We start from the raw sequence: 16,880 nt of genomic DNA, 5'->3' as shown, positions 1-16,880 counted from the left end.
GCTCAAACATGAAGAAAGGTTGTGAAAGTCTAAGCACTATGATCTTACATAGTGGCAAATGACTATGATACTGATAATAATAGGTCTTACTCCAATCACTAGGAACTTTGCTGATAATCCCATTTCTTTATGGAGCCATATGGAGAAAGAAAAGAACAAGAAATACATAAACACTGAGATTTCATAAATTGAGTGAAGGAAATGTTGCCAAAGCCATATTTCCAGGCTATAATTCCTTTTCTGTCTTTTCTAACTAAATTCTTTCTAATTTCCTCATCCATTCATAGTAGAAATAGCCTATTGATTTCTCTTCCTAAACATATAATAATTTTTTGAAAATGCTTATAATACAATGATAAATGGAAAAAACCCAGAATACTCATGCAAGGCATAAACATGTCAATATATTAAAAAGATCTCATGTTGGTTTTATCTTTATAAAAAAAATCATATAGTATTTTAGTTAAGAATTAATGTTATATAATGAAAAGATTGCATGTATACTCATTATATCATTTATATAATGTTACATAATAAATATATTTTAAAATTATCATATTTTTCAAGAGGAAAACTGTAAAAATATAATTAAGCAGCATCCATTTTAGAAGAAGTTTTTATCTTAGTGATCAACCTCAAGACTACTTCCAAAGTATTTTGGTTTTGATGCTGTGATTATACAAAAAAATAAACAATAGCTGGTACACATTTTTAGATAAGCAGTATTATTCAAAAAGTGTTCATAATACTTCTTTTGAGCCCACTCGTTTTAAAAGAAATGTTCTCATGTAAGTTTTCTAGTGGAATCTTTACATTTTGAAATAAATCAGATGAAAACATACAGTAAGGGAGGTAGTGAAAGAGGAAGTACTAGAAACTGATATGGAGCAAATTATATTCTGTGCATATAAATTATGTCAAAATGAACTTGAATATTATTCTTAACTATAATACACTGATAAACATATTTTTAAAAACATAAACATTATCTCATAAGAGCTTTATGTAACAACTTTTGTGTGTGTGTGTGTGTGTGTGTATGCCACTTGAGAAGCATTTATGACTACACCAAAGGGAAAACTGTTATACTGAAAATTCTAAAAATCTGTGATCCAAATACAATGCCTAGACAAAAGCTGATTTTCCTAGCATTCCATTTTTATACTATCATTCATTTACTACCACAAAATCATCTGCAATTGTAAAAGAGCAGAACAGAGGGAGAATAGATTCCTGACTAGAAAGATAGAACCCAAACATGTATTCCTCCTAACATCGTATCTCCTTTTCCATCTTCTGAAGTTTAAGTCTCTCTAAATGGTTCTATCTCCCTGAACAAGCAATTAGTACTCTTTTCCTCATAACTTTTGTCTTTTAATAGATTATGTCAAAATGAACATGTCTTTCATTAATCTGCAAGTTATTACAAGTTAGGGAATACTTCACTTCAGAGGGTGACATATAGACTCATAGAACTCATGTAAAGGTTCAGTGCCAAAGTAACACTGGATTGTTGTTTATGATTTTTTTTATATATATAAAGAAGAGCACTAAGCCTTGGAGAAACTAGTAAAATTCTCAGAATATGAAAGTGTTAAGATTGTCATGATGTTTATTGACTTAGTTTTACTAAGACCAAGCAATAATAGTTTTTGAATAGAAGTGATGATACCCATTACAAAATTAAAGAATTATAAAGAAAGCTAAATCACTGTGCACAGGATTATAATAACCATTTGAAGGATAATATACATTTTAAATTTTAAAAAAACAACATTGTATTAAGTTCAAAAGTTTGATTCAAGATCTTTAAACTAGTAAAACAAGTTTGGAATTTTTCTAAACTGTATCTCATTTTAAATATGGGAATACTTTGGAGGAAAATTTTTTTTGTACTTTATTTTTTTATTAGTTATTCAAGACAATACAATGATCTTGACATATCATACATTTGATTCAAATAGGATATGAATTGTCATTTTTCCACATGTACAGATTGTAGGATCACATTGGTTATACATCCATGTGTATACATACAGCAATCCTAATGTCAGTTGTATTCTGCTGCCCTCCCTCTCCCGCCTCCCCTCCCCTCCCCTCCCATCCCTATTGTCTACCATTCTACTGTGACACTTATCTCTCTATTTTTTTTCTTCCCTTCCCCCTCACACCATCGTATATGTATTTTGTGAACCCATGATATAAACCATAAGATATCTCCTAGACTGAAGACCAAATTCCTAGAAGTAGTTAACAATCTCTTTATAAATAAAGAAGTTAAATTCCCCCTCTTATATTATTTCTTTAAAAATTAAGATGGATATAAAATATTTTCAAATCCTAGAAGATTGTTTTTTTTGATTAAAAGAAAACCAAAGTCTGGGATTTTTATTTGTTTGTTTTGTTTTGTTTTTCCATCCAAAAGTTGGTGTCATTTTTTCTTCATAGTGTCTATATGAAGGTACTCAATTTACTCGATTTCCTTTTAAAGAGAAAAAACAACTTTCCATTCTTACAAACATTCTTTGAAGCTCTGATTGAAGCAATTAAATGAAAAAAATGACAATCATAAAGATTTTCCAGATACAAGAACAGAGAATTTTACATTTGTAAAGTTTCAAGTTAGACTAATATTTCTAAAAGCAGGTGACAATGACCTATGAAATGTAAATACTGCCCAAAGGTGGAGCTATTTCATAAATTGTAGCAATCAGTTGATCTATAGAAAATGGATTTAATGAGATATAGCAGACATTCATAAATTTTTAAAATGGTAGACATTCATAAATTTTTAAAATGAAAATACAGACACAACATATCAGAATCTATGGGACACAATGAAAGCAGTTTTAAGAGGGAAATTCATCGCCTGGAGGTCATTCTTCAAAAAAAGAAAGAAACAACAAATAAATGAGCTCACACTTCATCTCAAAGCCCTAGAAAAGAAAGAGCAAAACAACAGCAAATGTAGCAGAAGGCAAGAAATAATTAAAATCAGAGCGGAAATCAATGAAATTGAAACAAAAGAAACTATTGAAAAAATTGACAAAACTAAAAGTTGGTTCTTCGAAAAAATAAATAAGATCGACAGACCCTTAGCCATGGTAATGAAGAGAACTCAAATTACTAACATACAGGATGAAAAAGGCAATAACATAACAGATGCTACAGAAATACAGAGGACAATTAGAAATTATTTTGAAACCCTATATTCCAATAAAATAGAAGATAGTGAAGATATCAATAAATTTCTTAAGTCATATGATTTGCCCAGACTGAGTCAGGAGGATACACACAATTTGAACAGACCAATATCAACGGATGAAATAGAAGAAGCAATCAAAAGACTACCAACCAAGAATAGCCCAGGACCAGATGGGTATACAGCGGAGTTTTACAAAACCTTTAAAGAAGAATTAATACCAATACTTTTCAAGTTATTTCAGGAAATAGAAAAAGAGGGAGCTCTTCCAAATTCATTCTATGAGGCCAACATCACCCTGATTCCGAAACCAGACAAAGACACCTCAAAGAAAGAAAACTATAGACCAATATCTCTAATGAACCTAGATGCAGAAATCCTCAATAAAATTCTGGCGAATCGGATACAAAAACACATCAAAAAAATCGTGCACCATGATCAAGTAGGTCATCCCTGGGATGCAAGGATGGTTCAATATACGGAAATCAATAAATGTTATTCACCACATCAATAGACTCAAAGATAAGAACCATATGATCATCTCGATAGACACAGAAAAAGCATTCAACAAAGTACAGCATCCCTTTATTTTCAAAACATTAGAAAAACTAGGGATAACAGGAACTTACCTCAACATTGTAAAAGCTATCTATGCTAAGCCCCAGGCTAGCATCATTCTGAATGGAGAAAAATTGAAGGCATTCCCTCTATAATCTGGAACAAGACAGGGATGCCCTCGCCCTCTATCACCACTTCTATTCAATATAGTTCTCGAAACACTGGCCAGAGCAATTAGACAGACAAAAGAAATTAAAGGCATAAAAATAGGAAAAGAAGAACTTAGGTTATCAGTATTTTCGGATGACATGATTCTATACCTAAAAGACCCAAAAGGGTCTACAAAGAAACTACCAGAACTAATAAATGAATTCAGCAAAGTGGCAGGATATAAAATCAACACGCATAAATCAAAGACATTTCTGTATATCAGCGACAAAACTTCTGAAACGGAAATGAGGAAAAACACTCCATTCACAATATCCTCAAAAAACAAAAATACTTGGGAAAACTATCTTATCATGGTTTTAATTTTGATCACCTGATTAAAGAACAGTATTTTTGGTATTGTAATTCAAGTAAAACAAATTATACACATGATTTTTTTTAACCTGTGTTTAAGCAGTATGTTTTTAATATAGCTATTAGAAATTGTTAAAGTATTATGTGACTTACATTAGTTTTCATTGGAAGTATTATATAAACAAGTAAATTTAAATAATATTGAGCTCTTCTTTATACTTTATACATGTATACATTTTCTATTTTTAAACCAGAACTTGAAAGTGACAAATGTGAATATTGGTTAATCCTGAGTCTCAAAGAATGAGTAAGCACAGGGCAGATTTGTATATAATGCAAGTTACTTATATAGCACCAGCTATCTAAAAACATAATGATGAAGAGAAATTATATTGATAGGTATGATAAAAAGAATATTCAACACTTTCATACTGATTCATTCTCTCATTTGTTCTCTATATGGCATTAATTAATTTAAGCAACAATCTCACATTGTAATATCTAAATGATAGTTGCAATGCTTAAAAGTGATTTAGAAAATTGTCAATAAAATTATTGGCAGTGAGTAGCTCTGATATCATCCCTTCACTATCAATAAAACTGAAATTTGAATCCAGAAAATTTAATAACTTATGCAATACTATTTAGAAACATGCAAACTTAAAATGGTTATTCATACCGTCATAAATCCATCCAGCAAACCTGAGTCAGGTTTTGGAGGTGCTTGCAACCGTTCCATTGACCACTTTTCAATGATGGAAGAGACTTGGGTGTTTTCTGTATTTAATATTCTGAACCCTGTCATATTAACACCACTGTATCGGTAGGGCTCTACATCAAGAGCAAATAGGTCCTGAAAGACAAATTTCTTTCTGTTATTAATAGAATGCATTCACAAGCATATATTGAAATAGTCATTTATTCTTGCTTCCCTTAGAATATTTAAGACCATTGTGTCTCAAGTGGCATTAAATATGACCAACGTTTAAATAGATTGCGCTCATGTTTTGATGATACAAATACACGTACTCTGTACATAAACATGTATATATACTTCACTTTTATAATTTATTTTTAAGACTTGCAAGACGTTTTTTCTCCACATTAAGGACAGCTTGCCTTTATTTTTTATGCGATCATGTTTTACTTTAAACTAATTTTGTTTATGCCTTGCTTGCTTATGTAGTTACTATCATTTGTTGGTTCTGTTTTGTCTGGGATTTTGTTTTTTTGTTTTTAAGAAGCAGATCATGAAATGATATTTCTAAGTAATAATAAGTATAAGAAAGGCAAGTAAAGAATTTAAGAATTATTAGATTGTTGGTTGTAGAAATCTTGTGCTTCCTTTGTCTCATGTCCTTCTGAGGACCTCACCATAAGGAGCCCTGCTTCTGTTGCCCTCTTCAGTCCACATAGAGTGAATGCTCTTGTTTTGCCCTTTACTTTCCCAGGAGTTATAAGGCCACAGCTATCAAGGGACTTGGAAGTCATCATGAGAACACACAGCATGTGGGACTTCTGCCCTCTTTCTAGTTGGCATCAGATTTTCTGGACAATATTGGAACCAAGGCGAGACAAATGCCACTGGACCTCTGCACAGCTTGCCTGGGACTTGCACAGCTACACAGGCTGGATAACAAGAATACAATTCAGTGGAACTGGCATTGCCTGAATTGTGCTCTGTGCTGAAAAAAAAAAATAAAAGTAAGGAGTCTTCAGTTTTTTTCAATACTTCATGTTGATACTCTGAGGAAATAAGATGTATTCAAACTGTAAGTAAATAGTGCATGGTAATATGCTAAGGTGAAAAAGAAAAGAAATGATAAGTGCTGGAGGAGTCAGAAGCAAGATAGATAACTTTGAACTCTAAGGTGAGGGAAAACTTCACAGAACAAATAGGATCTGAGTTGTGATGGGGCATACCCCCAAATATGGGGCATTGGACTACTGAATGCTTTAAACTGAAGGAAACTGAGAAAACTGAAGAGCAGGAAGGTCAATCTATGACTTTCTAACACCTTTCTCCCTTGATGTGTGTCATGAAAGAATTTCTTGACCTACATTCCTGAAGAGTAGGTCACAAAACCTTCATTGCAGAGTGATCCTGACTAATACTTGAAAGTACAGAAGAACTTGAACAAACAGGCCTTGCTAAATTGCCCACCGTCTTATTACCAGGAGACTGTATCATCTCCCTTTTATTCGATCATATTTTTACACAGCTGTCCACTCTTCATCAAACCAAAGCACTTAAATAGAGAGATTTCTCTGTTTCTTTGGGTTTTAATTTCTGAATGTTTTCACGTTACATACAATTTATATTAAATAAGTTTGTTGCCTTTGTCTTGTTAGTCTCAGCCATAAACTTCAAGATAGGTGATTATTTCTTTTTTCCCCCTATATCTGCCATTACGTAATGACCAGACTCCGACAAAAATGGCATAGACCATGTGAAAATAGACAAAAAAGGGGGGAAATGTAATATCTATTCAGGAAACATATCTAGATCCATTTGGTTGTCAAAGAGAATCCATAAAGAAGAATCAGAGCAAAAGAAAATTGGGAAGTTAGGTTAGAATAAAAGTATAAAGGGCTTTCAATTATAGGCCAATTTATATCTACGTTAAAGTAGTTGTTTCTTTCTCTTTCTCAAATTAAGAGATGTTTTTGATTTTCTCAAAATATTATAACTTTGGTAGAGTTGTGTTGCAACAGCATTAAAATGTAATTTACTGATAAGGGAAGAATTTCCCTTCCTTTTCACCTACCAACCACTAAGTATCTTACAAGCTATAAAAAGTAAGGTTATCCTTGCTATTTATTGGTAAAATAGAAACTACTATATGAAGAATCTCCATTGGAGGGAAGAGTTATTATCATGAAAAGCTATGGAAATCAACTGAATTTTGGTAATTTGATCTGGTTACTTCAAGACTCCCAAAAGTAAAAAGAGCATTTGGAACACTTGAATCAACAGAGAAAGCAATGATTAAACTGGTCACTGTGGGAATAGAAAAGATGGATGCTAGAGACCCTTAAAAAATCAGGAGAAGTTTGTGGTGGATGCAGGAGTCAGACACAATGAAGTTTTAAAGGAAATCAAGAGGAATCAATTTGGAGGACAATACATTAAGATTCAAATTTTGAAATTATCTTAATGGCAGAACAGTTAGAACTATTCAATATTATATGATAATTAAGAATATTACTTATGAACATTGATAACTCATTTGAACAAAGGTGTTAACTGGAACTCTAAACACATACCAATTCTAAAGAAAGTAATTGAAGAGGAAAAAGAAAATAGAATGAAGATGCCTTTTTTTTTTTTTTGAGACCCAAATTTTAAAATGCTCTCATATTTTGGAAATGGGCAGGAAAGAATTACTTAAAGAGACAGAGAGCTCCTTCACAGAGGATTAATAAAGAAATAAAGCTAAGAGTAAGTGAGTTTGATTAAAGGGTAAAGTCAGATTTTCATGTATAACAAGCAAAAACATGTGAAGACAAAATATAAAGGTAACATTTCATTTTCTAATTGCAAATTAAACCATATTGACTTTTAAAAAATCAAACTAAACATGGGTAAAAATAAGATAGAAAATTTAATCTCCTCAAAGGGCAGCTTCAATAAACCTGATTTTCAAAAAATGAATAGAGTTGAGATAATGACATAAGAATTTGTGTTCTAAAACATTGATCTTTTTCCAGCAAACTAATTTTAAAATCCATTATGTTCTGAAAGCCCTCTGAAGCAATATAAAAATATGTAATATTTTGAATTGATACCTGAAATGATATTATTTTGAAAACATATCCTACCACCAAAATTATTAGTTCTTTTTTATAAATCCTTGTGGATTTTATAACTACAAATGTGCTAATCATTATATTACCTCTTCACAAAAGCACATTTTTCCTCCTAAAAAAAATCATAATAATAAAATTTAGAACATTACTTTTGTGTTTTAATAAATTACTTACCAAAGTGGTAAAGATATAGTGGTAGTATTCTGTCATCATTCCCATAGCTAATGCCTAAAAAATAAAAAAAAAAGATAAATAAAAATATTAATATAGAAGATATACCTAGCATAAAATACATTATGGCAGTAATATAGATGAGCACAAAATAGCAGAATGTGATAAAGAATCAACCTACAATATTCATGTTACATCAAAATTTGGATTAAATTAAACCTTTCCCCAGTAGTTAAAAATGATTAGTGTTTACTAAAGGAATTTTGCTTGTTTATTTGTTTTAACAGTTGAAAAAATCAATTATTTATTGAATATTAATTCATAATGAACATACATTTCCTTAAAGAATTTGAAAATAAATCAATTTGAATTTGAATTACATGTGCCACTAAATATTTAGTGCTTTAGGCCATTTGTTATTCAATTTGACTGGCAATTACTTACTTACAATTTAGCCTGTATACTTTTCAATGATAAGTTGCATCCAAATATATTGTTCAAAAAATATATTTTACAAAGAAACAGTGTACATTTTATACATTATAAAAGAACTAGTTGTTTTATATACAATTGTCGGGCTTATATATAATAAAACAATTTATCATTTGTTGACCTAATTCTCTTGATAGAAAAGCTAATAGTTGAATGTTTCCATTTGTGAAACTTATAGCTTTACATATTAAAGGAAGCATTAAATTTGACCCAAACCTGAAATTAGCACATCTTAGTTCCTTATATTTGTAGTGTCTTCACTACAGTGCTACTCAATTAGGAAGAAAGTGTCACAAAATACAATGTCAAAGGCCATTTTTTTCCTCTTAGTACTTTAGAGACATTTCTTTAGATTAATGAAGGAACTATATATCACTGTTATTATTAAAAAATTACAGATAATTATAGAAACATTGTTATTATTAATAATAGTTTACCTGTTGTTTTGTTTTACTTTTCCACTCTCTTTATTAATTTTAGACTATCAATCTTAGAAAAGGTTCTTATGGGTCTAAATGTCCACCTCCAATGAGAAATGTCTATGTAATTTTCCTCTCTGAAAATAGAGGATACTTTGAAAATGTTTATCAATGGACAATATTTGGTGATGACAAATGAAAGTGTATTTGTCAACTGAATGAAGAGGTCTTAAAAGGAAATAAATATTCTCAGGTGCATATAATAGTCTTCCGCAAATTACTAACTACAAAAACTCTTTTAGTTAGTAGTGAGCAGCCCTAGCCAAAGCTTTTGCGTTCTATGTATAAAATGCTTATAGGTAGGTATTTACCAATTAACTAGAATAAAATTTGTAATTTTACAACATAAGCCATTCAGTTAAGAAAGGATAGATATTTGTGTGTGTGGGGGGGGGAACATATGAAGTACTTTTTTAAAAAGAGAGAAACATTGGTTAATAAAAACATTGGTTTATTTATACAGAGAGTGTTCATTGATTGCTTCTGCTGGATAATTGCAGAGGGTTTCTCGTCTTTATAACCACTCTATGATACCTCAGTATTGTCTTTGATTCTTCTTTACCAATTCAACTGGTATAGAAATAAAGATAACTGAGAGAAACAGTGACTCAGATAAATGGATAAAAAACAACATGTGATGCCTAAAATGTGTTTGGTACTATTCTAAGAATATTGAATATTTAAACCTCATAAAACCCCCTATGAAATAGGTTCTATTATATCCATTTTACAGTTGATGAAATGAGAACTATATAACAACGATGAATAAACTGCTTAAGAACACAAGATAGTGAGTAAACATGGACTTCAGGCCTTGGGGACACACCTATCCTACCTAAAAAAAAAAAAAATGCTTTGAGATTTTTAAAAAATTACAGCTGAATTTATATCTTTAACTGCAAGGAGTAGAGAGTGGAAAATTAAATCTGTTTTTAGTCAGGAATTATGATTAGTGCTGGCAAAAGTTAAGCTGTCTTATAAAAAAGGGATTGGGTGAGGTCCCAGTCTCTGGCTGGTCTGAGGGAAGGGATCTGTTGAATAAAATTCAACAGAGCCTAACAATATTTGGAAAACTACAGTTTGACTCAGTCCAAATCTTGGCCAGAATTTGAAGCCCAATTCCAAGGTTCAGCAGACAAGGTACCTGAGATCTGATTCATAATGGTCTTCCAATTTCATTTTAAGTGCTCCAAACCAATCTATTCCATTTTTATTTTCTTCTTTTACATTTAAAATCTATGTCATTTTATAGAATGACATATTTTATATTCTCAAACAGTTAGATTCATTTTCAGAACCTATGAATTCTAAAAATTTTCATTTTCCTTGATAATTTGAAAACCTTGGCATTTCAAACCTGTTTAGGAAATTGTGCTTTGGTGACAGGGGTAGAAAGGGATTGAAGAGATGGTGGGCAAGAGGGGTGGCCAGCTTCTGATATGGGTATTCTGCACTGGTCACAAGTTTCTTCATCTCCATGAGAAGAAATTTAAAATGGATACCTGGGGTCTGTTTGTGGCTTTCATTAACTTTCTCTCAGCCATTGATCTTGAAAATAAGAATCAGTTATGGGTTATGATATATGATCTATAAGAAGTTATAATAGAAATAGAAGAGGATAGTTATTTTTTATTAAGTACCTTTACTGCAATCTCACTCACAAAACAAAAAACAGGGATATAGTCTTGAAAGATTTGTTTAAAATAATAATAATAACAAAAGAACTTGCTCTGGATCTTCTTTTAATTTTATAGCATTATGTCTCACTACTACTTTTGAATGAATTGTATGCATACCTCAAAACACACTAAAAAAAATAAAATCAGTGTGTTTTTATGTACTAATAATGAATTACCTCAACAGAAAATTAGTTGTTCTATATATCACTTTCCTAAAAATATCAACAATTAGTTTTTCTAAAATAAAAATAACATTATAAATCTCCCAAATTAAGCTGATTTAGTATTAGAAATATTGTATGAAAAATTGCATATTTAGTTATCTAGGTATATAATTTACAATCAACATATTCTTTGGGTTATATCCAAACTTTATACTGCTCAAGATTTAAAATGAAGAGGGGGCAGGTCTCTATACATATCTCTTTATTTTAACTTTATTTTACTTCTTGCTATTGTAGTTATTTGCATCAGCTTTTCATTTTTCTAGTCTAAAGGTTTTTATTTCACACTTTTTGATCTAGACTTCGAATTTCCTGATTGCTGTTTTTTTTTTCTCTGTGATAGGATGTCTTTGTGAGGTTTTACTTCAGAGCATCTTGACTCTCCCCTAGGGGATTCTCTGACAAATCTGGACAAAGGTGGAATCATCTGCTGTTGAGGCATGCCCCAATTAGTGCACTCAACATGCCTCAGAGGAAAATCTAATAAACCACAAGCTCCACTCACTTTTAAATTTTTCAGACAAGAAAACTCCAAACTGTTGCTTGATATTTAGTAATGCTCATTTAGTTTAAATAGATAATTTAAATAAACAAAAAAGCCAACAAGTTTAACTTGATTAAGGCCATCTCTTTTTCTGGCTTCATCTAACATTTACTCTTAAATGAGACCAGACTAGCTGACAGCTCATCTATTTCTGCTATTCAACTCCTATACTATCTCTTATGGTTTAGATGTGGTATCTTCCAAAAGTTCATGTGTCAGACAATGTAAGAATGATTGGGTGGTGTCCTTAATCTAATCAGTAAATGAATCCCTGATAGGTACCTGAGTAGTAACTGGAGGCAGGGGGTGGGATGGCTGGAGGAAGTGGTTCATTGGGGTGTGGCTATGGGGTATATATTTTGTATCTGAAGAGTGGAGTCTCTCTTTCTGCTTCCTGATCACCAGGTAAGTGGCTTCCCTCCAACATATTCTTCCACCATGATGTCTTGACTCACCTCAGGCCCCAAGGAATGGAGCCTGCTGTCAGTGGAATGAGACCTCTGAAATTGTGAGACCCCAAATAAACCTTTGCTCCTTTACACTTGTCTGGTCGGGTCCTTTAGTCACAGCAGCAAAAAAGCTGACTAAAATATTATATCTTCCAGGTTCCAACCTTAGCTGATGCTAAGGAATCTCAGAAAAAAATGCATAAATCATAAAATAGATTCCTATTGAATGTACTGCCACGTTTACTAAAAGGAAGGTATTTGTTTTCTTCTTGAATTGGTTTCTAAAATAACTGACATTCAAATGTGAGACAAATACTTTCTGTGATGAGGTAAGTTTAAAAAAAAAATGCCACCATGCATGTGGCCTGCCTGTGTTACTGGTCTTCGAAGCATAAATGTTGTATGATAATGTCACTCCAGTTGCACTTAACTTTCATAGAATTTTTTTGTGTGTGGGGGGGATGGATACCAGAGATTGAACTCAGGGGCACTGAGCCACATCCCCAGCTTTATTTTGTATTTTATTTTAGAGACAGACTCTGACTGAATTGTCTTGGTTTCTACTGAGGCTGGCTTTGAACTTGCCATACTCCTGCCTCAGCCTCCTAAACAGCTGGAATTATAGGTGTGCACTACCGTGCCCAGCAACTTTCATAGTCTTATTTTACCTTTGTTCTGTTTTTCATTGACGAGTTATACTTTCTTTCTGTTGAGTATATTTAAATATTATTTTAGTTCTGCCTTCATTTTGCACACAAAACAGGTTTATATAATAAAATAAATGTAAAATAATGGGTATACCCAACAGAAGGCAGGAGGCCAATTCTTCCATTAAAGGTTAAAGCTATGTTTATCCTCCAGATAGCAAAATAAGTTAGTTACTTCTTCAAAGAAAATATAACTGATCTTTTACATATTTGTAAGAAGTCTAGATAAAGAGGACAAAGTTCTGTTGCTGGAATAGTAGAGTGCTCTGGGAGCCAAGAAAGGTCTGCTTTCCAAATTTGTATACTCTAAATGTGAACAAGAATTGTTTGGAAATTATGTGAAAAATAAATTCTGACTCTAGATTTTAGTGGTGAGTTTATTGCATCATTTTATTTATTACTAAACCAAAACCAAAATCACTCATATGCTTTGTTACCCAAACATAAACTAGAGCAAATTTTCAAATCAAATTAAATATTTTACTACAGTGAAAGCAACATTCATATTGGAATACAAACATCTGCTTAATAAACTAACCATGTTATAATAGGCATTTGTTGTCAGTAGTTATATTTAATGGGATATAATTTGTCATTTGAATCTGTATAACTCTCCAGCAGACATTTTATCCTTTGCATGAGAGGTCTGAAAACAGCTGACTAATTCCAAGCCATGTGATGTCACCACAGGGTGCATGAAAGAAAAATCTAAGGAGTTAGGTTCAAACCCCACTCTACCACCTAGTAAGTGCATTGCCTTCTACTAACCATTTTAATCCACAACTTTAGTTCCCTCACATGCAAGAGATAGATGAACAATAATTTCAATTTTTCATGTTTGCTGTGCAGTCTAAATGGTGCTTACTGCTCCAAACTGTTTCGTTTGACCAATTTAGAAGTGTTCTTTTAGGTAAGAATAGCTTTATTCTGGAATAAATATAGATGAGACATTAACCACTCTGCTATTTCCTTGCATTATTCAAATTTCTCATTCTGAGATGAGATTCAGATTTTGTGTATAAAGTGGATATAGTCCTTATTTCTTTTGGTTGTGGTGATGATGAAATAATATCAAATATATAAGGCATCTCTCTATTTTATCTTTTTTTTTTCCTATTCTGGTAACAATGGATGAGTTATTCAATCATTGACATTAATAGTTTATTCCTTCATTTCAGTATAAAACAGAAATATCTATCTCATTATTCAATAATCTAATTAACAGTATTGTAGGCATTTGAATATATCCTCAAAACTTTAAACTGTTTTGATAAGCACGTATGTTTACATTACTTGTCTTTAAGACAATTAATTAAAAGCAATTTCCTGACTTTGTATTATAAAATTTCATGGAGGTGATTTCTCTGGTTTTTTAATTGACTGTAACAATGACATTGTATTTTTTGTAAATCTCATACTTCAAATGCAAGTATATGGAGACTAAGGATTTAATGTAAGAAATGCAAAATTACCTGTTTTAAAATGCCTGCTGCCATTTCATGGCTACAGTCAAAGATTACATGGAATTCTTTGCCTCTCTTCATTTCTTTCAATAAGGGTTTTGCATCCTTTGTATCAGCAGGCAGTTGACGGATTTTAAGTCGAAGATTATATCTTGACGGAGCTTTGATGAGTTCTTGCAAACGAATGAGACCTTCAATTAAAAAAGAAAAAAGGAATATTGGAGGCAAATCAGAGTGGGCCATAGAATCACCAAACACTAACTATGATGCATGATTTTCTTAATTATGTCCAGGTGCATTTCATGGTACAACCATTGAAATTCCTATTTTAATAAACTTCAGGTCCTCAGTTAATTTTGCTACAAATTCTGTAAAGTACTTTTCAAATCATAAAAGAAGTAAATAACTATAATTTAATGTAAATAATTTAAATTTATAGAAGGATTTAGAGTAAAATTTTCCTCAATACCCTAATTCCACCCCCCATTGAGTTGTCACTATTAATAGCTTCAAATCTTCTATAAGAATTTCTATGCACTTACACACACATAGAGTATTATTTTGTATTTTATATTAATAACTGTTTTTTACAACATCCTAGAGATCCTTGTAAGTCAGTGACTATAATTCTAGTTTGACTTAATGAACACTGCTTCAGTTTGCACACATCTTATATAGCTATTCCCTTTATTAAACACTTTGGTTATTTCTTTTTTGTCTTACTTGCAAGTAATGCTGTGATAAATACACATGTATACACAATCTGGTGAATATGTAGAAGTGAAGTAAATTTTCTTAATAAAACTGGCTCTAAATAACCTGAATCATAATAAATTATTTAAAAAAATATAACTGACATTCTTTTGTTTGTTTTCTAGATATAATATTTTAAGATATGTAAATACAAACACGTAAATATAACTTTAGACATTGGTAAAGTAGGCTTTCTCATAGAGAAGTTAACTCCTGATTAAATTTCAAATATATCAAATTAATGGATACATTAATAGATCATGGAACTGTGATGTATTTTAAAACAACAGAGACAGATTACTGAATTTATTCCTTCATGTAATTTTCAAGTAATGAAACACATTTAAGAACTGATATGTAAGACCCACTCTACAAAATAGTTCAAAATAAAAAAATGAATTATTTAATTCTATTGTAACTTGGACAAAGTTAAGCAATTTCCTTTTCTCCTTCTATTCTTAATTTTTGTTTATCTTTCTTTTTAGAATATTACATCTGTATATTTCTACTTGTCTAGTACTACCTTCCCTAAAGACAGTACCATCATCATTATTAGTATGACAGTATAAAACAAGTTATTTTTAAATAGCTAATCTGGATTCCCCCCATTTATGTATATGGATATGTATGTAAACATGTCACTTAACTCTATTTGGAAACATGAATAAAGACATACCTTATTAGGACTAAGAATCTACTTTGTATTAAATGACCACATGAGATCTTGAGAATAAAAATTAATTCTCGGTGTTTTTAACTAATAACAAATATTTTAAATATTTGTTTTATTGCTAATATAATTATCAATAAATATAGCACATATTACAAATAATTTTGAATATCCACAATAATTAAGACTATTTAGTGGCACTAAAGCCAAAATTCCTGAAAAAAATGCTAATTTGGATTAGACTTAATTTTTCCTGCTATTATAGAAATTAATTCTATAATTCTATAATTCTAAAAAATATTCATGTAAATGTAGACTGAACAAATATCAACCTTAGCAAAGTAAAGAAAACTACCCCTTTTCTACTGATCTCACAAGATTGTGTAAGTGTCAAATGTAATTTTGGTGGAATAAGTGTACCATAGCCAGAATATTGGGTTTGAATTTCAGTTCAAAATCTATGTATAGCTAATTAAAAAACTATAATCTATGGAGCTTTGTACAGGGATTTGATTTCTTTTTTACAATAGGATAAAACATTAATAAATAAAACATTAATATATAAAACACTGAAAAAGGAATTTTCTTATCTTAGATAGTAAATGATAGTTCATCATTGTAGTTACATTTGTCAACATGGGAAAAAAAAAATTTTTAAGTGCTGGGTATTGAACCCAGGACAACACATGCTAGGCTAGTATACTCTACAGCTTGAGCCAAAGAACAACATATTTTTTAAAAAATTACTGGCTACCAAATGGTTTTTGGAAGATATTTTGATACTGATTTAGATAAAAAGTATAGAATAAAAACTTAAGAGAACATTTTAAGAGATTAATTTGTTACCAAAGGAAGAGGAGATATACTTACAGATTAGCCCAGCAGTTTTGGATTAAAAAAGCTTAACTAACTCAAAAATAGAAATTTTCTTAAGGATGACATCCAGAAATAGTATTTGTAGAGTTCATCCTAAGTATAAATACTGCCAAGTATTTTCAAGTTTCTTAAGAGCTCATGTGGATAGTTCATTGAGCCATCAGGTACAATGTTTACTTAGTCTCTTCACACATATACTCTTCTGCTGGCATTAATGGAACAGATTTCAGTTTGCCAGCTTCCCCAGGGAATGATATTGAAGAGCAAAAATATTTTTTTAA

General features: G+C 31.2%; 1 protein-coding gene across 3 annotated transcripts in view; it reads right to left on the bottom strand.

Annotated features, from left to right (window-relative positions):
• Positions 1 to 16,880, bottom strand: part of Grik2 (glutamate ionotropic receptor kainate type subunit 2) — a 664,662-nt gene that overhangs the window by 397,794 nt on the left and 249,988 nt on the right. For all 3 annotated transcript variants that reach the window (XM_015499657.2, XM_015499664.2, XM_015499670.2), the window contains 3 exons: positions 14,310 to 14,491; positions 8,267 to 8,320; positions 4,962 to 5,135 (listed from right to left, as the gene is read on the bottom strand). In XM_015499657.2, coding sequence (XP_015355143.1) covers positions 4,962 to 5,135; positions 8,267 to 8,320; positions 14,310 to 14,491 — 410 coding nt within the window. The remainder of the gene's footprint in view (positions 1 to 4,961; positions 5,136 to 8,266; positions 8,321 to 14,309; positions 14,492 to 16,880) is intronic.

Source organism: Marmota marmota, unplaced genomic scaffold (assembly GCF_001458135.2).
Source record: "Marmota marmota marmota unplaced genomic scaffold, marMar, whole genome shotgun sequence".
NCBI lineage: Eukaryota > Metazoa > Chordata > Mammalia > Rodentia > Sciuridae > Marmota > Marmota marmota.
Note: the sequence above shows the minus strand (reverse complement) of the source record. Positions and strands in the feature narration are given on the sequence as shown.